The sequence below is a fragment of the Mytilus galloprovincialis genome, chromosome 8 (assembly GCF_965363235.1).
Source record: "Mytilus galloprovincialis chromosome 8, xbMytGall1.hap1.1, whole genome shotgun sequence".
Taxonomy (NCBI): Eukaryota; Metazoa; Mollusca; class Bivalvia; order Mytilida; family Mytilidae; genus Mytilus; species Mytilus galloprovincialis.
This window is the reverse complement of record NC_134845.1, coordinates 42,684,166-42,707,233: the sequence shown is the minus strand read 5'-3', so window position 1 is coordinate 42,707,233 and position 23,068 is coordinate 42,684,166. Positions and strand designations below refer to the sequence as shown.

At 31.6% G+C, this 23,068-nt stretch overlaps 1 protein-coding gene across 3 annotated transcripts in view; it reads left to right on the top strand.

Annotated features, from left to right (window-relative positions):
• LOC143041986 (transient-receptor-potential-like protein) overlaps window positions 1–14,610 on the top strand; it is a 43,135-nt gene extending 28,525 nt beyond the window's left edge. For 2 of the 3 annotated variants that reach the window (XM_076214178.1, XM_076214179.1), the window contains exons 5-10: window positions 1,297–1,492; window positions 3,250–3,468; window positions 6,283–6,345; window positions 7,588–7,611; window positions 12,848–12,963; window positions 13,825–14,610. In XM_076214178.1, the coding sequence (XP_076070293.1) occupies window positions 1,297–1,492; window positions 3,250–3,468; window positions 6,283–6,345; window positions 7,588–7,611; window positions 12,848–12,963; window positions 13,825–14,287 (1,081 nt within the window). In that variant the 3' untranslated portion in view covers window positions 14,288–14,610. The remainder of the gene's footprint in view (window positions 1–1,296; window positions 1,493–3,249; window positions 3,469–6,282; window positions 6,346–7,587; window positions 7,612–12,847; window positions 12,964–13,824) is intronic. The other variant, XM_076214180.1, reaches the window with a different exon arrangement.
• The last annotated feature ends 8,458 nt before the right edge of the window (window positions 14,611–23,068 follow it).

Below are 23,068 nucleotides of genomic sequence, written 5' to 3'. Positions count from 1 at the left end.
TGAATCAATGCTATTGAGGAAGCTCCTCATTCACTATTTAACTTATGAACACCAAAAAAGGCACAAGAGCGGTCAACAAAATATAAATTGTTTTGCATGCATCTTTTATACAGAACAATGTAATTCTTTCTATTAGAGGTAAATAATTTACTGAGAGATATGACTTCTTTGCGCACACCATGTGTTTCCGGAACAAATTTCATCAGGTATGCTCTAAACTAGACCCTTTGAAGCTATAAAACGTTTTAAAGTATAAAACAAAATCGACTTTACCTAAGGGCGTTGCAACATTAGTTTCAGATCAACGAGATAGAATGGATAAGCGTTAGATCGTATTAAAGATATTATGTACACAGAGGGATCCGTGATGGAACAGCAATCTGTAATTAGCCGGCCAATTCAAATTACTTAAATAAAGCATGCGAAGGAAGTCATTGGGTATAATTTGGTGAGACTATTTCGGCGACTGATTTAGGAAGCGTTTATTGTAGAAAAAGAAACCGTAGTAGATTAATACGCTAACGTCATGGAAAAACGATAAATTACATACTTTTATGAACCTGAAATTAAATTACAAAATGTTTCATCCAAAATCATGTTAGTAACTAAATGCTGGTTACTAGACTTATGGTCCATGTTTGACCCATAGTTAGTTCACCATCAGCGGTTCATCAATTATAAAAGGGAAACACAATGCAGTGCAATGCTCTAAAGAGTTGTAACACACACATTACCAAGATAAGATGCACTTGTTTTGTAATAAAAACAATTAACATTTATCATAGAAATATGATATGCAGTTATTTAACATTATGAAAATAAGATGCGGTATGATTACCAATACCTGATACAACTCTCTACCAGAAACAAAATGACGTAGAAGTTGGCAATCATAGGTCACCGTACGGAATTCAACAGTAAACTAATTTTGATTGTCTCTTTGGTATATTCCGCCGCTTGTTTGATTTATTCCTTGATATAATAGCATTGTTGAAAAACTCATTTATTTTTTTTTTCATTAGAATGTATATCTTCCTGTATAATTACTAAGCAATATTCTTTTACACACTTGCTATTTGAAGTTTAACAGGTATATGTGATTAACTGATCTATATAATGATATACTCACGGAAGTGTTAGTTTTAAATTCATTTTGCTAGAAAAAAGAGGCTTATAGTTTCATCAGATTTACAATTTGTTATTATGAGCCCATGTTTTGTTATTTGCACTGGACACAAAAGAGACACTCAACAACTAATATAGATTATGTATATTATCTTTCTTTTGTCATTGTAGGTTAGGAGAAAGTTATGTAACATTGTATTGGTCGCTGTTTGGTCTGGTTACCCTGAAAGATATAAAAATACCAAATGGACAGTCTTTTACATCAATGATAGGCATGATACTATTTATGGCGTACCATTTTATGGCCATTATAATGCTAATCAATATGCTTATAGCTATGATGTCCAACTCGTACCAGAATATTGAGGTGAGAATAAAAACTATCTACAATCTTAAATTTGTTATAAAATTATTTTGTTTAAAACACAAGTATTATTGAAAAAGAATGATAAAATAATGAACTCCAAGGATAAATCGGAAAGGAAAGTCCTTTATCCATTTAATATCAAACGGTAAAATCAAAAGCCCAAACACATATAAACGAATAGAAAACAACTGGCATACCCTATGAAATGTGAATTAAACCTGGTTTTATAGCTAGCTGAACCTCTCACTTGTATGACAATGGCATAAAATTCTATTCTATAGAAAACAGTGTCTGAGCAAACAAACAGACATAATAGATAAACTGTTGAAAATTGAAGCACAACAGTCAACATCGTGTTATTATCCTAATCACTATAAAAATAAACAACTATGTCAACAACATAAAAAAAAACGGCATATAGACACCCTATATAAACTGAAATAAACTAGCGAAACTTCCGTACTCCAAGGTAAATTAAAACGGAAAGTCCTTAATCAAATGTCAAAATCATTAGCTCAAAAACATGAAACGAATGGAAAGACAAGACTACATAAAATATAGCACAATAACAATATTCCGGATGTATAAATACCAAGCTACGCCAAGGGATATCACGCACAATGGACTAAACAGTAACGGTTAAAGATATACAAAAACAAATAAAAATAGGCAAATCTATGTGAATAAATTAATAAACTGTCATGAAATAGATGTTCTTGGATAACATAAGTTCCCAGTGAAAAAAAAAAACAATTCTGTAGGATTATATCCACTTATGTCAAATTCGAGGTATTATCATAAATGAGCGAAAAATAAAAAAAATCCAATATTAACTTTATAGTTCTTTAGGGAAATAGCTTAAACATCGATTAGGCTATCATTTAATGAATTAATAAAAGCAATTGCTATTATGTATCACTAAAAAGGTAATAAACTGTGGAAGTGTATTTATATTTAATGATTTATATAAACCCTTAAACTAGTATGTAAATACCCCTAGTGTCAGATTAACTTACTCTTGTATAAAAGCATAATGTAAATTAAACAAAATGTTTTTGTACTCTCATTGCTTTAGTACAAACAAAAATATATCTCATAAAGCAAAGCATTATATTACTCTAAATGGGATTGCTATTAAGTATAAGGAAGCAATAACTATTATTATTTCATTGTGTATTGCCATTAAGAGGTAAAACATGGTGTTCTTTACCGACCTGGTATTAAAGTTCTTATCAGTGTATTATTCTGATTGTTTCCTGAATAATGAGAACAAATGAAATTTTATACATAATAAGGTAAATCAATACCTTTAAATACTTAAAATGTATTGAAAATCTTTGCATCCTTTTAGGTTAATAAATCAAATCATAGAGATTACAACTGAACAACATATAAACTTGAAGCCGTACATAAAAAAGGATGATTTATATACATCTTTTAGACAACATCCAAAGGATTGCGGTAACCAAAATGTTTTAATTTACCGAAAAAAAAGTTTTTGTTTTACATAGATACTTGTTTATTACAACACTTGTACTGTTACATTGCCATGATGAAGATTTAGTATCCCAGTTTACAACAAAGCCAACCTGCTAGAGAAACAAAACAAAACCAGCCTACTTTATTTTCTAAACACGAAACATATTCGATTCAGAATTTTTACATGAACAATCAAATTAATGAGAATACAACCTATTACACGAAAGTACATGAAATAAAATTCTAAGTAGACATAAAGTTCTGTAAATTATTTTTAGAATCATGCAGATATGGAGTGGAAATTTGCCAGGTCTAAATTATGGATGTCGTACTTTGACGAAGGTTCAACACTACCGTCGCCATTTAATTTGATCATCAGTCCAAAGTCCATATTCTACTTTTCAATGCAAATTAAAAGTATGTTCAACTTTTGCTTCAAAAAGAAACGAGGGAATAAACCAAGAATAAAGAGATCTTCCTCATCGGGAACCATAAAGGTAATTAAGAGAAGAATTGTAAGATGTTGCATGTTGGGACTACCATTTGATTTTCTGGGAGACAAGGAGGATTTTGAAATTGAATATCCAAGCCTGGGAAGAGCTGAAAAATAAATGACATTGCATAAGACGTGGAAAAAATTAAGCATTCGTAAAATAAAAACTAGTAGTCAATAGGCAAAGAAATTGTCCTGACTGTCTTTTCCTCCTCCAGTTTATCAAATGTTCGTCCCCTAAATGTTCGTCTAATAACAAATGTTCTCTATTATATGTGCAATCGGTTATTTTGAGCATCGAGTACATGTAAATAAGCAAGTATTTACAAGCGAAATGAACATCAAGATGTGACGCATTTGACTGCATTTGAGACTGTTTAGCGCTGCAAAATACGTTTTTTATTTAAATCTTTTGAAGAATAAACTGAAATTAATGAACCTTATAATTCCTACGATTTCGATGTTACTTTGGGAGGATTACGACTGAAAATTTCTAAATATAATGAAGTCTATCAAAAAGGTTATTCCGTAACATTTGGAAACATATTATTATTTTTCTTTCGTCTGGTTTGAATAGAGAGTCAAAGAAATAATAGTATTCTTAATTTTAAATATCACTTAAAGTCAAAAGGTCAAAATGTGCTACATGTATCAAGTAGAAATCAAGACAAAATGCATTAATAGGCAAAATATTCCTATTTTCTATATTTCCACTGTAGGATTTTTATATGAAAAAATACTTAATATCAATATTATTATCACATAAATTTATTTTCTGTCTGTCAAATAGTCTGGAGAGCATGACAAAGTAAGTGTTTTGTACATTATCCCTATCATAAGCTTATGAAATATTGCTTTATGCTGTCAAATTTTGCGTTTGCACTCTACCTTTTCATTATAGCCGCTTATCATTTTTGGGATCGTCCAATCATTGGATTCAGCTCTATACTATTACAGCCTATTGCATTGAATGTGTAGGTAAGAGGTATATCTTTGGTTAGCTTGCTTGCTAGTTGAACCGTAAAGGCTTTATTACTGAAATAAGTAAACTACCCTCCTTTTGAAGTAGCCTAGTCCTACAGACAGACAGATAGATTGATTATCTGTCAGACTAGAGTGGTTTATCTAACCTAGTAATGACTTCACTATTCAGCTAGCAAGCAAGCTAACCAAAGATGTTACCTTTACCGACGAACTCAAGGCTCTCGGCTGTTTGAAATAACCATGTTGGTTAGAACGTATTTTTGAAACGGTCGTTTATATATATATATTACTTTAAACAAAATGGAAAATTGCATCCCAGGTTAAGTTAAGCAAGCGCGTGACCAAATGTGAACGAAAAACTCTTTTTTCTTATTAACTACAAAAGACTCTTTTTACTCATGAACCAATACCATTTTCAAAAAGTTATTTTCAGCAGTGGTTTAACAAGGTTTTTTGTCGGAGGCATAAACCGTAAAGAGTAGAATTAAGATTCGTAATTACATTTTGAAATACCCTTTCTATAATTTTTCCACATTTAACTACCAGTTATACATTAGACTGAATTGTTAACAATTAAATCGATCTTGAGATGAATTATGAGCATTGATTTGGAAATTTCTTATAAGATATATATTATATGTCTTTAAAATAGAGTTGCTTTTTTTATATTTTTGCATCTCATGTTAGTAGATAATCTTTTCAATCATTAATTCATTTAAAAATTATTCATAGTAGGTTTTCTATATCTTATTAAAGAACAATCTGTCGTTTTGTTCTTAACTTTTAAAAGCCATACATCTCTTTTGAAATCCATTCCTCCATCATTTTAAGTTCGCTTTCCAATCATTTCATACATAATTTTTGAACCCCGATTACCTTTGATATCCAGGTCTCTAATATACTGTATTTGAATCAATCATTATTTAAACTATATCATACAGATGACAGGTGAGCAGAATCAATAGTTTAAACATCGGTCAAGGCCTAAAAGGGAGTGTCTAAGACAAAATCAAGAAAGGGATAATAATTACTTCATAACAGGATTTTTTAAGTCAGTTTCCAGGGATACATTTTAGCAGAAAAAAAACAGAGAATTCCTAATTATTCAAAGCAGTATTGTCATCAACAGAAACATTAGATTCATCAAAAATCGAACTATATGTTTGAGTGTCTGAATACACCGAAGAACAAAACAAATGCACCACAACCGTTATTTTTTTTCTTTCAGATTCATGTTAATAATCTTTTATATGATTATTATAGATCAGTTTTAACACAATTTGCAATTTCATGACGCCGTCACTTAGTTGCTTGATCATATGATACTCATGTCGGTTCTTCCATCATTCTGTTATTCTGATATCAAACTTACAGTTGTTTTAGTTATGTCTGCAGACATCGATCTGATAGCGATATAATAATCGAGTTTGCGTTTTGTTCTCGATACAATTTGTAACTTCATGCGGTTAACATTTTTGTTCGGGTTGAGCGATTTTTTAGTTTCACCCTATAAGACACACTGTATCATTTTCAAACAAACTCACAGAAAGACACCTTGCAGAGAAAATTGTGCCGTATCGACGGAACTACTATTTTTTTTAAATAACACTTAAAACTATAATAACAGGTACATGTACATATCAAAATACTTCAAACATTTCTTCTCGACTTCTCTGTACATACATCATCAATTGCAAACACCAGTCCTTCTTTTAGAAGAGTAATGTTCGCTAATATAAAAAAAAATACATCAATGTTTACCTTTGTGTACATCAATGGTTACCTGTGTGTGCAACTGATTTAAACTTATAAAATCGTGATTGTTTTGTTTTAGCGCCCCACATTGAACAGAGATCCATATAAGATTCCACCATCATACAATGAATTGCATTATCAAGTAAGTTATCTGTTTATCTCCCTTTAACTACCTGTATACCACCATTCCCCATGTGAAATTGAAAAGTCGTCTAAAAGAAATAATCCCTAATAATGCATTTCAACATAAAAATGGTATCATACGCTATAAATTCATTACTTTGGGATATCATAAGGCATTTTTCGTTAATAGTGACAAACAAAAAGGTAAAACATGCTACACAGAAGAACAAGTGTATTTGTTGAGTTTGGGGGTAAACCTTTCCAACAAATTGTCGGCATTCCTAAGGGAACTAACTGTGTGCCTCTTCTTGCCGACCTCTTCTTATTTTCATATGAATCGGAGTTCCTTCAGACACTTGTCAAAACCAAGAGGATCAAAGAAGCCAGATTATATATTTTCACTTTCAGATATATTGATGATGTTCTTTCCATAAACAATCCGAACTTTTCTGATTGGATTCCATTAATATATCCCCCAGAACTAGAAATTAAAGAAACAACATACACGGCTTCCTCCGCCTCATTTTTAGACTTATATCTCGAATTTGAGTTACACAGTCATCTCAGTACCAGAATCTATGACAAACGAGACGATTTTAATTTTGAAATTATAAATTGCCCCCACCTTAGTAGCAATATACCAACTTCACCTAAAAAAAAAGTTCATCGAAAGGTACCAAGACCTTGTTGATAAATATTCCGTACCAACTTCACAAATTATACATGATGGTCTTGATGTATAGATTCTGCGTACTGATGTTGTTTATCATCTTAACAACGTGTTATATTGTTCTTTGTTCTATTATTAATATTTCTTTTACTGTTGGATTGTCTTATGTGATATCCATTTAACGTGGTTCGGTACTTAAACATCCCGTCAATGTGTTTGTATTATCATTCATTTTTTGCTGGTGTTTTATATATGCGACTTTTTGTGTTTCTTTGGTTCACAGGGGGGGGGGCTATCATATATATGAAACTGTTCTTCAGAATAAAACAAGAGATTTGGCATAACAACTATCCAACTTAAATATAAAAAATCAAGTTCATGAGGAATAACTAAACAAACACTAGATGGCTCGAAATTCAGAAGTTTTAGTTTTTGTTTGTTTCAAAATTGATAAAAAAAAAATTAAGTGTCAGTGAATCTGGACACAAGATTGCATTAATATGGTTTCTGATGAATTTTATGTATCATATGGTAGTAAAACTAACACTTTTTACTAAGAAGCTGACAAATATTTTTTCATTTATTTTGCAGCAAAGGAAATTAGCTTATTTTGAGGTACATTTTTGGTTGTTCTTTTATATTTAAACACAAAAGCATGCAGGAATGACACTTAATCATATGAAAAATATAAAAAAAAACACGAAGGTGTTAATAACTTTGAATTTCACTTAATTCGTAGTATATTGTATCTTAAAATTCGATTAATTGTCTATGGTTTCGATTCATTTGCATTGGAATCTTTTTAACATATCAACTGAAAGATGTGGACAGCAAACCTACCTCATAAAGAACACAACGATATCTAGAGGACAACATACAGGCTTCAACAGTTTACTAGATTCTAGAAAAGTAGAAAAAAGAGTTCTGAATTAAACAAACAGCATCATTAGAACACCGGTCTTCAACATACTATTCTGCCTTAACATGTTACATAAGATAACCACTAACACGTTAGGCCCGAGAACACAGTTATTTCATAGTGCATTTCTTTTAGACAATAAATTCAAATTTAAAAAATCGCACCTGCTCTTTCTCAAAAAGAGTTTTACAGTGTAGTGTACTGAGACAAATAAAATCAAACTTATAGAAACTTCTACCAGCTCTAACTCAAAATATTGACAATTCTGTGTTAAGGGGGTGTAAAATTCAGTTTGACAGCTTCAGACGTGATAAAATTTGAACTGGACTAAATCACTACTTAACATAAAGATTCAGCACCCAAATTTTTTAACATGTAATTACATCCCTCTACTTAATATTTCATGCATTTAATATCAAGAAATAAATTGGGAAAGTGTTTCAAATAAAACATGCAAGTTATACACTGTTTACACTAGGGACTATATTCGTAGACAACGAAAACCAAAGGACGATAATTGTGTCCTTGGACAAAGATGTTTTTACTTAAGACATTGGTATGCATATTTGGCTTTGGGATATTAGTATTTTGAGATCTCAGCTTTTTTTTTTTATCTCGATCAGTGAATTAAAAAACTTGTCATCGGAACAAATACAAATGAGTACAGGAATTAAACAAATTCGAAAATAATGGTATGAAAAGAAAAAGGTTTGAAGTTAAGCCCTAGTCACACTGTCACGTTTTACTACGTTTTAAAATGCTACGTTTCAACTACGTTTTAAGTTACCACGTTTTGCTACGTATTAGTACGTGTAGACCAACGTTTCCTACACGCATTCATACATTTCGATACGCAGTAAGCACGTTTTGTTACGTATTTACTAGGTTTCTACTTCGTTTCAATTTTCGCTACGTTTGTTGTTGAATTTTCAAAACATACTGGGCAGGTCCCGTTTCGAACAAAGGATCACTACGTCTCGATACGCTTCGTTACGTATACTCCCGTTTCGCTATGCTTTCAAAACATAGAAAAACGTAGCTCTTAAAACGTGACAGTGTGACTGGGGCGTTACTTTTAAAATGTAGTATGTAACACTACGAGGCGATAACTCTGTAAAAATCACCTGACCGTTTTAATCATGTTCTATTTACTTACTTAGTTTACTTACTTACTTACTAAGGTTCTTTTACTGATACAGGAACTAAAGTTCCTCTTCATCAGTCTCTATATCTTAATCTTCTCCACTTCCGTCGATTGTTGATTTATAGTCTTCGTACATCATTGTTTGGTTCTTCCAGTATTTGTCTAATCTATTCTTAAATATATTTGTGGTTGGTGATGTCACTATAATTTCGAGTAGTGTATTCCATGTTCTCACCACTCGTAGAGCAAAGGAATTCCTCCTTAATTCTGTTCTTGATCTCTGTGGAAATATTTTCAGACTGTTTGCCGCGTACCCCTGTTCGTGTTGTCATATCCTTCCATAATATAACAAATTGTGCCGCCTCTTTATCATATTTTCCGTTCAGTATTTTATATAATTCAATCATGTCACCTCGGACCCGTCTAAAATTTAGAGATGGTAGTTTTAATTTTTGCAGTCTTTCTGAGTATGTTAAATTCTTTAATCCTGGTAGTTGTTTAGTTGCCCGACGCTGCACATTCTCAATCATGTCCACAGGCACTTTTATCAGAAAAAAAATTCCTATATACCTTAATATAACACAAGGTACTTAACTTGCATTTTCGGAAAATGTCAGGCGGTGACGAAATTCCGTTATTTTATGTCTGAATAGAACTTATCACCCACTCAGTAAAATTGTATAAGATACCGTGAAAAAAAACCCTAACAAGTCTAATAAGTTACGAGTTTCCTTTTTTAGATTAAAATTTCTCCATGACGCCAATGTCATTCAGACTCTCTCTTGACTTTACGTATAAAAATGAAACAAGATCAGATAACTCCGAGAATTATTTCGACTTTCCCATAAAACTGAGATATATAAGTAGACGTGACGCGTTTATTGCCAAATCATCAGCGGTTGGCAAAATTATTACGATTGACATACTTGGGAAGGATTGCTACGTATGATTCCGACAACAAATGTATGCATGTTATACACCATTGTAAAGATAAATCAATTTAGATTTACGATATAACAAGTTTTAGTGGGGTTGCTTTATTAACTTTCTCACTTGTATGTTTTTTTCGAAATTTAATTCAGAGTCAATAATTACTCCAATGTCTTTTTCTTCAGTATCGTATTGTAGTATTGTCGATTTCAATTTATATTTTGAGTCTGGTTCCGGTCCAGGTTTACCTATGTGCATATGTTTGCACTTGTCGGGGTGAAACTTTAATAGCCAGGTATCACTCCATTGCGATAGTTTATTTAAGTCACTTTGTATTTGAGTTTTATCCTCTTTCTGACTAATTGTATTAAAAATTTTAGTATCATCTGCAAAGAGGTATACGTCGGAATCAACCAGATTTGGAAGGTCATTTATAAAAATTACAAAAAGTAAAGGTCCAAGCATATATCCTTGAGGTATACCTGAAGTTTTTTTTACCATGATGATGTTTTATTGTTTATTGAAACATGTTGTATCCTGTCACTTAGGAAACTGTCGACTCAATTCAGAACTGAAAGTTCTGTGCAATATGCTCTGAGTGTGTTCATAAGTCTTTTGTGCGGAACAGTGTCGAATGCTTTCATATAGTCCATGTAAATAACATCGATAGATTTCCCATTATCAAAGGCTTCTAGCCATTTGTCCAATACATTTAAAAGTTGAAGAGATGTAGATCTGCCTGATATAAATCCATATTGACGATCAGTAAAGAATTTGTTTAGGAAAATGTGAAAATTCTCAATGATCAAAATGAGTGATTGTCATACTTATGACCCTGATTCCGCGCCATAAATATTGATATTATAAATAATATGTGCAATTAGATTTTTCCAATAAAATGTATGGTTCAAGTTTTATGAAATTTTCGTATTTTTGTCAAAGGATCAAAATTTTTTTTTTTAATTTTATGAAAATGAATCGAGCCAAATTATTTAAGTCAAGGTGGTTGGTACTACCTTAAAGCAAACTTACAGTAATTACATATGATCTTATATAAACAATGGAATTCTTCATTCTGAATTCCGTTGCTAAGTTGAACTTCATAAGAGATTTTTTACAGCAACATCATAGATAGTTAAAGATGGTGATGTACATTTTCCAATTCACAGATCAAACCGTACAAATTAACGGAATAGAAGAAAACAACATTAAAGTAGTGATTTAAGTTTCAAATCGTTGAATTGATGTCAGTCCTTCAAAAATGCAAACGGCCATCCACAGACCCATCAATGAGTTGTTGATAGGGTTCTTAACATGAGAGTGTGACACTATTTCTATGCGAGGCATGAGATTAAATGTTCCCAGCCTGACAGGATAGACTGCGAATTTATTCATCCATCTCAGTCAAACGGACGGACCCACAGGGATTCAATGCTGATCGGAAGAAGCCAAGTGACTATATTTCTATATCCTAGTTTCTAAAAGAACAAATCATCATCAATTAACATTACAAAAAAAAATCGCAAGAATATCTGTACATTCCTCAGAAATTTAAAAATATTTTACCTTACCTTGCGTCGTTACTATTGCACGAATTTTAGTGAATTTCATCCTATTTTGAAAAAAAATACGGTGCACCTTCCAAAGAGTCGATGGTATGATTTGTATTGCCATTCTTACACGAATATTTATTTTCCTCGATATTTAAAAAAATGTTCCGGTGCACCTTCAGCTATCTCGTTAATGTTATTATCTCGATATAAAGCTTAGCGTTACCATTCTTGCAAGAATATCAGCGAGTTTAACCGCCACAATTTCAAACACTTTCACGTCTAAACTATTTGAGTTTGTATACAATGCATACACTTTGATTTAGCTTGTTTGTTAGCTGATCTGTTACTTGTCTTTTAGTTATTGTAAATTCAGATTTTAGTCTTAGTTACATGATTTTTATTAACTGTTCTAATCTTTGAACTAGCTTTCATTAAATTCGAGTACTCTGAAATCTGTACTTTATGACTTTGTGTTTTTGTTTTTTGTCAGTTGTTTTTGTGCTTTGTATCAATCTAATAAGTTGGACCCTTTCTAACTAATTTTTATTATGTGTTCTAATGTTGCACTTTTACACAACTGTCCCAAGTTATGGTGGGTGCCTGCAAACGGGTTTAACCCGACACAATATATATGTGCCTGTTTCAAGTCAGAAAAGCCTGTATTTCAGTGATTGTCGTTTGTGCTGTATATCATATTTGTTTTGTACATATAGCCATTAGGTTTTTCGTATTTACAATTGTCATGTTGGGGCATTTTAAAGCTTGCTATGCGGTATGAGTTTTCCTCACTGTTAAATTCATACGGTGTGGCCTATTATGTAGTTGCCATTTCTAAATGAGTTTGTCTTCGGTGGAGAGGTGTCTTATTGGCAATCATACCACATCTTCTTATTTGATATTCTTAGGTTCTCATTGTGTTTAGTTTCGTGATCCAATATTTGATTTTTCCTAAACTAATTTATTAGATTATAAATATATATTAACATGTATTATTTACACATCTTATCTTAAAGTTCTAAACAAAATATATTAATTAGTTTCATTGTTTTTAGTATTTTCAAACATTAATACGTTCTGGGTAATATTTTCAAACAGGGAACACCTAAACGTATTCATTGGCAAATAACGTCCATAAAAAAAAAGAAATTCAACCAATGACGTGACTTTGGTGTCATTTGGAAATAACCTATCGTCCTTTAGATTCTGAAACGTCAAATTGTATATTCTGTAAGGAATAATTCAATTAAAAAAACGAACAGGTGATCTAAGACATTACTTTTATATTACATGAACTATATATTTTAGGATGTAATGAGACGCCTCGTGAACAGGTATATCCATCACACCAAGAAACAAAAACAAGAAGGGAGTGTAAACGAGGATGATCTACTGGAAATTAAACAAGATATATCTAGTCTTAGGTAAATGTTGATTTTATACACATGAATTAAGAGAAATTAGAGGCTCTCAATAGCCGGTTTCGCTCACCTGACTACTGATAAAATTTGGCTACAAAGTAACAACATTTGGCCAGCACCTCATAAGGAAAGGAACATTCATGCTATGTTTGGTTTCATTTAATTCAGTGGTACTCTGAAAGAAGTCATTGGTGTGCATTTCCCATGTGGTCCTATGTTAAACTTAGCCCCCCCCCCCCCCCCCCCAGCTGGCGGCCATCTTGGATGATGGATCTGGTCAGCACCTCATAAGAAACATTCATGCTATGTTTGGTTTCATTTCATTGAGTGGTTCTCTAAAAGAAGACATTTGTATGTATTTCCCGTAGGGTCCTATGTTAAACTAAGTCACCCGCTGGTGGCCATCTTGGATGACGGATCGGCTACAAAGTACCAACACTTGGTCAACACCTCATAAGGAACATTCATGTTAAGATTGGTTTTATTCAATTCAGCGGTTCTCTAAAAGAAGACATTTGTATGTATTTCCCATGGGACATTCATACATGTTTGGTTCTATTCTATTTAGTGGTTCAAAAGTAGTTCAAAATGTAAAAGGTTAACGACGACGACGACGAACGATGACACGGACGACGGACGCCAAGTGATGAGATATTAGTCATCCCATTAAATAAAAGTCCAAATTCCCTTCGGCAGTATTAGTTGCGACCTCTCTCTTTCAGCGAAGAAGCGTTGATACGGGGATCTTGAGTATTAAACAGAGAGTTAAACTGATTTCAAAATTGTCTCAGACAAACTAAGAAATATGTTTGGTGCAAATTCCTGTGTACCAGGGCTTTTTAATCATTTAATCTAACATTTCAGATATGAACTGAGAGAAGACAAAATGAGAGACGATGGGAAACCTTCTAATTATCTTGATTGTCTACGAGGCGATATTCGCGAAGAATTTCAGAAGATTTCGCCTATACCACACCCTAAGTTTGAAACGACGACGCAAACAAACTACCAGTGTTATAACGATAAAATTCCAAAGAATGGTGACTCGGCGAATCTATCAAGTTCAGGAAAATATGCCACGTTATCAAACATCCCACAAACTAAAAATCAACAATATAATGATCGAATACCAAAAATTCCTGTATGGGGAAGTCCCTGTAGTAGTAGTGAAAGACTTACAAGCGCTAGTGATCGGGACCAGCTTAAAATAGAAATGATATCATTACTCCGCGAGGTATTACAGGAAATGCAGATTGACAAGGGAGTTAATTCATTTCCTGTAAACGGAACTGAGCTTTACCAGACGCATTTGTATACTCAATTATGAAAAAGGCATGCACAGATAGATGTCTAAAGAGTTGGTACAGTCTGCTCTACGGGTTAATTTCATTGATTGCGTTTTTAATTGCATGTGCTCGTCCAGAAGATATGCTATGCGGTTGATTTTCCCATGCTCAATACAAAAATGAAGAAAACAAATCTGAGGTCTTGTAGTAATGTTACGTACTTAATATCATGGTAAATTTTTAACTACATGTATGTTTTAAACATCGATTCGTTTTTTTATTTAAACAAATCATATAATTTTTTTATAACATGTAAAATGACAAAGATGTAAATCTGCGTTGAATGATTGTCTGTCATTTTATATATTAAAGTGTATCAACACAAGGTGTTGTATTGTTTATGGTGCCCTAAAGCCAAATGATACTTCAAATTTAAAAACTAATCCATATGGGTATTTTTGAATAACTAAATGGCTAGTTTTTATTATAAACTCATGTACACATTTTTTTTCAGGAAAATTCTATAATTTGTCCAAATTAAGAAGAAATTTACTTTTTTTTTAATTGTTTGCTTCAAGTAAACAATTTGCCGATGTATTTTCCGTATGCAGTGAACTCAGCGTGACTTTTCTCATAAAAATTCGGTGATCTTAATACGCATGGATCTGTCATTGAACTTAAACTATTATCGTATTGCACATGTTATACACGTGCCCTATATTCATGTTTCTTTCTTGATTGTTTACTAAGGTGACATTCGGTTAACTACGGCTTCTAAACATGACAGTTAATTAGCTGCCATATTTTCACATCATAACAGACAGAGATGATATTTTTGGACGATTATACGATATGGATCACTGGTATTAAAGAGATAATCGTAACTGGAATTACGATTATCCCAATATGGCGACGGCAAATATAGGTAAAATCTTTCCAGTCATTTTTTCAAATGTAGCATGTTTTTGTCAATAGTTACTCAGCTGCAATGTTTTTCTTTACCATTACATCATATTTGAAGCGTAACTGTGCACTGAAATTGTCTAAGCGCTTTGAAAATTGCGGTTGAAAATATCTGATAGCATATGATGATATTATGGTGATGAATTAATCACGAAACGTTCCAACATCTTATGACATTTCTTTTTATGCATATATTATTAATAGTTCTAATAAAAACAGCTACATACTAGTATATCATAAAATTGGAAGGGTGAACAAGCTTCGAGAAATTTGGAAATGGGGAAACATGAACTATGTTAATATACAGAAATTTCCAAGAACTAGGAATGTCACAAAATATGGGTATGAACGAAGAGGCAATTTTAAAGGAAGTTATGATATATGAAAATAATTGTCAGGCGAAACGCATGTTTCACCCTACATCGATTTCTGATTAAGGGGGCTCGCGGGTATATACACTTAATAGAAAAATGAAATAAAAAAATTGGGCACCGTCCATTTAAGCTCACAATTTGCCTCCGAACTAAGCAAACATTTTTGTTATTTTTTTTTGTTGAACTAATAAGAGAAATAGCGGTCATGTCGAAGAAAAAGAACTAAATTACAGAAATCGCTTAAATTTTACAATTATTTATTTTATATACACCTTATTTGAAAACATTAATAAAACATATAGGTCACCGATGACTTTAAAAAGATATTTCAATTTCTCACAAAATAACTATTAACAACACCAATTTAATTTTGTATTATAATAATATGACATCCTTAAAACATTCAATGCTTTATAAGACAAGAGAAAGGTTGGAATGCTTTGTGTGTTATGAAGTTAAGCACATTCTAAAGTGGATTTCATTGGCAAACATGGATTTATGTTCTTTTATAGTTTGGCCAAAAGCCCGAAAATAAAAAAAAACAAAATTGATATGGCTTTAAATTTTCTCACAAGAAATACTTACTCAAAGAATGACTACAACTTTGAGAAAACAACGCATTTTCCGCCATATTAGAAACAAACTAATTCAAAAACTCATAAATACTTGATATATGAAAAGTATGCTGCATACAAATGCATTGAAGATATTGTAGAGAAAAATAATTATTTATGGACTGCTATATTTATTGAAATATAAGGAAAAGGGAAATATGAAAACTCATATCTACCGATAAAAGAATCAACTGTTAAAGTCATAAGAAACCTCAAATTAAAAAAAATCATGCAGATGTTTTGTATAACTAAATAGATAGTTTTCATTATACAACTTATGTACATATACTTTTTTCTGAGGAAAATTCTTTAATTTGTCCACATTTAGAAGAAGTTTACTTATTTTTAATTGCTTGCTTCCATGAAGCAATTCGCCGACATATTTTCCGTATGCATAGTGATCTGAGCGTAACCCTCCTCGTAAAAATCCGTTGATCGCAGTACGTATGGGTCTGTCATTAAAATAAACAATTATCTGATTGTACATGTTAAACACGTGCTCAATATCCATGTTTTTAGTTATGTGTTTATATAAGGTGACAATCGGTAAACTTCGGCTTTAAACACGGCATTTAATGAGCAGCCATATTTTTTAAATCATAACAGACAGAGAGAGAAAAAATGACGATTATACGATATATTTGTGTAAAAAATGACAAAATCGTGCACAGAGTTCTAAGTTTATGATATATACATGCATTGGTTCAAGAATTGGATAAACATTATTTTTCACCACTCACTGGTATCATATGACTTTGAATCCGATAATGCAGTTATAAAGTTATTGTTGGAAACTTTTGTTAATTTTGCGCAGAATTTTAGTATAAACGTGATATTGGAGGCAAAACATATGACATATGAAAATGTGGTATACGTGACTTTCATTTTGAGCAATGAATTGAAAGAATTGCACTATTTGGATGTGGGATATAGTTAATCCACCCTTGTCCCCCCCCCCCCTAAAAAAAAATCCAACTTAAACGCGCTCACAACATTGAAACTTAGAAAAATATATATATCTACTTACCACAATAACTGACTCGACAGCTGCTTCATTTTCCATATCATGCATATCTTTAACAGGTACATGTTTATATATTAAAAGGTTATGCATATTGTTGTCAGTTATAAATATATATTTATATATATATATATATATAAGTAAATTTGTCCTAGATGTTAACCTGTAAGTTTCTACATTTATTTTCATATGCGTGAATGTCATCGTTAAACTGGACATTTGCATTGTTGACACACAAAATACCATTGAAATGCTGAAAGACACATTTATTATGTTTCATTTACTATTATCCGATGAAGAAATTACGATTATCGAAGAATAAATTTGCCATAGAGTTAGGATTATCATTGCGAGTTTTTCAACGGCAATATTCAAAGCGCTTAGACAATTCCAGTACACAGTTACGCTTCAAATATGATGTAATGGTATAGAAAAACCTTGCAGCTGAGTAACTATTGACAAAAACATGCTACATTTGAGAAAAATGACTGGAAAGATTTTACTTAGGATAATCGTAATTCCAGTTACGATTATCTCTTTAATACAAGTGATGGATGTGTACAAAATGACAAAAGAAGACAGAAGACTAAGTGTATGATATATATATGCAGTGGTTCAATAATTTGATAAGCATTATTTTTCACCAGTCACTCGTTTTAACATTTTTGGAATCGAGCGTCACTGATGACCTTTTGTAGACGAAACGCGCGTCTGACGTAAATACAAATTTTAATCCTGGTATCTATGATGAATTAATTCATATGACTTTAAATAAAGATAAATACATGTAAGACTAATAAGAATTAGAATCGAGAATAGACCTGCAAAAATGCCAAAGCTATTGTATACAGACAAATCATCAATTTCTTGATAACTAAATATAACCTTCAAGACAAAAAAGATAAACAAGGGTAATTATGTTTTGTTGAAACATGTGTTTATATTACCAATCACGTAAGTTCCGAGACAGCCCAAATTAGTCGCTAACTTATTTGTTTGTTTCAATTTTGAGATAATTTCAAACGAGTAATTTACTTAAATTGTTGTAGTAAGTATGGGTTTTTTTTCAGCGGGACCGTTTCTTATAAGTGTAATTCTAATATTAAATAACAAAATGCATCGTTTGCGTGATGAAAATTAAAGACAAGCTGACCAAAGTCAAAATGTCCGATCCAACTTTGATGTTCATATCAATAACAATTTTAAAGTCATTGTCATGAGACAGTCACATGAAAGATCTCGTAAAAACTCCCATTTCCTGACTGATAACATATTGAAATGTAGTAGTTAGTAGCAATAAAATTGAAAATCTTGTCTTTGTATAAACTTTAATCTACAATTTATTACAGGAACATACATTTGTTGTTTTTTTTTTACTTTTCAGATATTCGAGTCTATATCATTTCTCTGTTAGTAAAACTCATATTAAATGTTTCTTTCTGCAACAATCTGTTGGTTTATACAAATATCTACGGATTTAAATAAAGGCAACAGCAGTATACCGCTGTTCGAAAGTCATAAATCAATTGAGAGCCAACAAATCCGCATTACAAACTAAAACCGGGGGAAACACATCAAATATAAGAAGAAAACTAAGAAACAACAGAAACACTAAAATGCAACCAAAAACAAAACGTTGATGTAAAACACACAGAAACTAATTATAAGATAACAACTGCCATTTTCCTGACTTGATACAGGACATTTTAAGAAAACATGGTGGGTTGAACCTGGTTTTGGTGCTAGCCAAACCTCGCACTTTTATGGCAATGTTTAATAACGCTTAAACACATCTCCTTTAATATTGATCCATTTTTTAGCAGGATGTTTCAAAGAGATACGTGCGCGTTGTTAAAACGTTAAAACGTTGTATATCATTCAAACAGTTTCATGACATTAAATAACAGCCATTAGAAAAACATAAATATATATTTTTTGATTATACTAATTAGGTGCATAGAAACAAAGTCAATGAACATGTGTAGAGTGCAAATGTGAATTTAATTATCGTTTTTGACATTCCTTACTGAAGGGAAGTACTATGTCTTGTTTATAACGTGTGGGATTTACCTTGATAAGAACGAAGGCGTTTCCCATCAAGGTCAAATGAACTCCAAAATTTAATTGAAAAGTAAACAGCCTTTCATTTGGAAGGTATGAATTTCATAATAAGAATAAGATTTTTATAAGTTGAAATCCAAACAATATGAAATAGGATTATTTCTTTAAAAAAAACTTATCAATAGTTAAACGATATACAGAATACAATACAAAATTGTAGCATTGAAAAAAAATGTTATAATATTTTGATTACAATATAATTTTGAAAACATACCTCCTCAATAAAGATTTAATTTCAAATATCTTGATTGTTATATTATAATATTAGTCATGAACCTTGCACACTGCATGTATTGACATTAATATATTGTTTCTCTCATTTTGCAATTCACTTGTTCTGTAAACAAAGATAATTGATAGATCACATTTTTCGCGAGACAATATAAAATCTAAATTGTTTCCAAAACTCATTGATCAAAAACAGTGGACAATATTAGAAATTTCATTTAACATTTTGATCCTAGGTTTGTTCAGTTCCGTATAAATTAAGTGATAAATACTGTTTGTTTTGTGTTCCCTTTTTGTCGTTTTCCCACGTTGTTTAATTCCCATCAGAGTGTTTCTTGATCTTACATAACACATGGCAGTAAATTCTAAAATTAACTGCGTTGGTGGAACTCATTTATTTTTTCAGCTTTCCAGCGCCTCAGACGAGGAAAAAACATACAGAGAATATACGACGGTTAGCAACTGTAGGTCAAGGTACGGTTTTAACAATGCCATACCGCATGTCAGTCAATGAAGATATTGAAATGTGTTAATGTTAATGTAATACATTTGTGTCTGTTTCCATTACATTGATTGTTCGAACCCTATTTGTTTTCTATGCTAATATAAAGGGTTTCACTTATACGACTAGACTGCATATGCGATTGATAGTCACTGTTCACGTGCATATTAGAGGAGCCTTTATAAAGGGCTCCGCACCTAGTATTCACAAATAATACATACTCATTTTGAGAGTCATGTATGTAAAGTGATATACCCCTGGAATAGGGGAGAATCATAAGATATCATGTTGTTACTAGACAATGTTTTTTGGGTTTTTTTTTTGTATGGTCTATGTCGAAAACCTGGATGGGACATCGGATGTGTTTATCAACTGAGCAATGACAAAAAGTAAAATCACAAAAATACTGTACTCCGAAGAAAATGGAAAAATTAAAAGTTCAAACACATCAAACGAATAGATATCAACTGTCATATTCCTGATAACCTTTGATAACTAATACAATGTACATGCATTTTCTTGTGTAGACTTCGATTTTCTTTATCAGTATTAATCTTATAGCTATGTATTTAATATGTTATACTGCAGAAAGTATGAAAGTTATAATACAATATATATATATCTACTATGCACTTTATCTAATAGTCGGAACCAACAGATATTGGAATTATTTTTATCTGATAAATGCCGACAATACAAATTCAGAGACGGTGTGGTTTATGGGTTCATTTCTTACAATCAGTACAAAAGAGTGGCATTAATGATGAAATAAAATGACTAAACTGATGATTTATTTCTACCTAAACGATAACAACTACATGTACCATTGTCATTGCTTAATGCATAATCTCTTAAATGAAATTGAGATCCGTTTTATTGAGAGATCCAGATATCGTTACGGAATGGAAAACAAACGATGAAATCCAGAGTAGATAAAAAAAAAAAGCGTATACTATCAAGATCGTTATGCCCTTTGTCAATTTTAAAAACTGACTGTGAAATTTATTAAGGATATTTGAACTTTTATCATTTCTAAGTTAGTAAAAGACAGATTAAAGGATACGTTCGGCAACATGCTGTTGTTTTATAACAATTTTTACGGATTTTTAATATTTACCACATATTGATATTTTTTTTAAGTAGGAGGCTTCCAAGAGATACGTGCACTTAGTTAAAAGCGGTAAAAATATCAAACAGCTACTGTGTACAATGACATTAAAAAGGCAGTTACATGAAATACATACCTTATATAAGGTATTATAAAGACATGTTTTGATTATACTAATTAGGTGCATAAATACAATATCACTGAACATGTTTAGATTGCAAATATGAATTAATTATCGTTTGTGACATTCTTTTCTGATGGAAGAAACTATGTCTTGTTTATAACCTGTGGGAATTACCTTGATACGTACGAATAGGTCAAATGAACGCCAAAAGTTAATTGGAAAGTAAATAGCCTTTCATTGAAGGGTATGTCATTGTTAATTGAAATAAGAATAAGAGTTTTATAAGGTTAAAATCCAAACAATAGGAAATAACATTGTTACTAAATAAAAACAGAAATAACAAATTTATATGCAGAAAACAATACAGACATGTATAGTGTGTCTTTCTATGTTGTGATGTTGCACTATTGTTTCAGATAAGGGAAATGATTTGGTACCGTTAAAATGTTTAATCCTGCTGCAATTGTCTGTACCTGTTTTAAGTCAGGAATCTGATGTTCAGTAGTTGTAGTTTGCTTATGTGGTTCATAAGTGTTACTCGTTTCTCATTTTTTATATAGATTAGAACGTTGGTTTTCCCGTTTTAATAGTTTAACACTGGTAATTTTTTTGGGCCCTTTATGGTTTGCTGTTCAGTGTGAGCCAATGCTCCCTGTTGAAGACCGTACCTTGACCTATAATGGTTTATTTTTATAAATTGTGACTTGGATGGAGAGTTATCTCATTGGTACTCATTCCACATCTTTCTATATCTGATATCTATGAAGCATTGAAACAATTGTCAAAAATGTATCACAATTATTTTGACAACATGCCTCCCCTACAAATTCAGCATTTTCAAATATCTTGATTACTTATATTATATATAGTCATGAATCATATTATTATAAGATGGTGGTAAAGGGTAATTTTCGTGCAATGTGTTTTGCAATTTTAACTTCACGCTCAGTCGTGAAAAAGGTTCGTTATTCATTGGTTTCGTGAAATAGATAAAAATATCAACGTGCAAGACATTTCTAATCGTTCGTTCATCGTGAAATGGCAATGTTATTTCGCGTTCTTCCGTGCAAATACCCCCCTTTTTTACGTCCCTCTTATAAACATTTTATTGTATTGACATTAGTCGTTTCTCTCATTATGCATTTCGCCTATATTGTTAACAAACGGAATTAATGTATCACATCCTTTGAAGGAAAATATAAATTCAAATTCATTTCCATTACTCATTGAATTAAAACGAGGAACAATATCAAGAAAATCATTCTGCATTTTGATCTTATTTTTTATTATTACCTTTTGTACATGTTATGACGAATGATAAATTTTGTTAGTTTTATATTTCCTTTTGTTCTAGTTTGCCACGTTGTTTAATTCCCATCAGAACGTTTGACGGTCTTATATCATATTTTCTTCACATACAATGTACATAAAAAAAAAGACCTTAAGCATTAATTCAACCAATATTCGTTACTTAGATTCAGTACAAAATTCCTCTTAGACAAGCATTTAATTTTAAAACTTGTTCAAATATTTTTTTTGTTTAAAAAATAATGTTGACATATTAGTATACGTGTTTTGCTATATTACATATCTAATGTAGAAATTTACATGATAGGTGAACAAGGACAAACTTGTCGCATACAATGTACGGATAATAAATTTCTTTTTAAGTGATCATTTAACATTATACGACAAGTCCATCTTCTTGTTTAAAACACCCAATACATAAAATTCAAAGATCAAAATCTTAATTAAAAGTAACTGAAA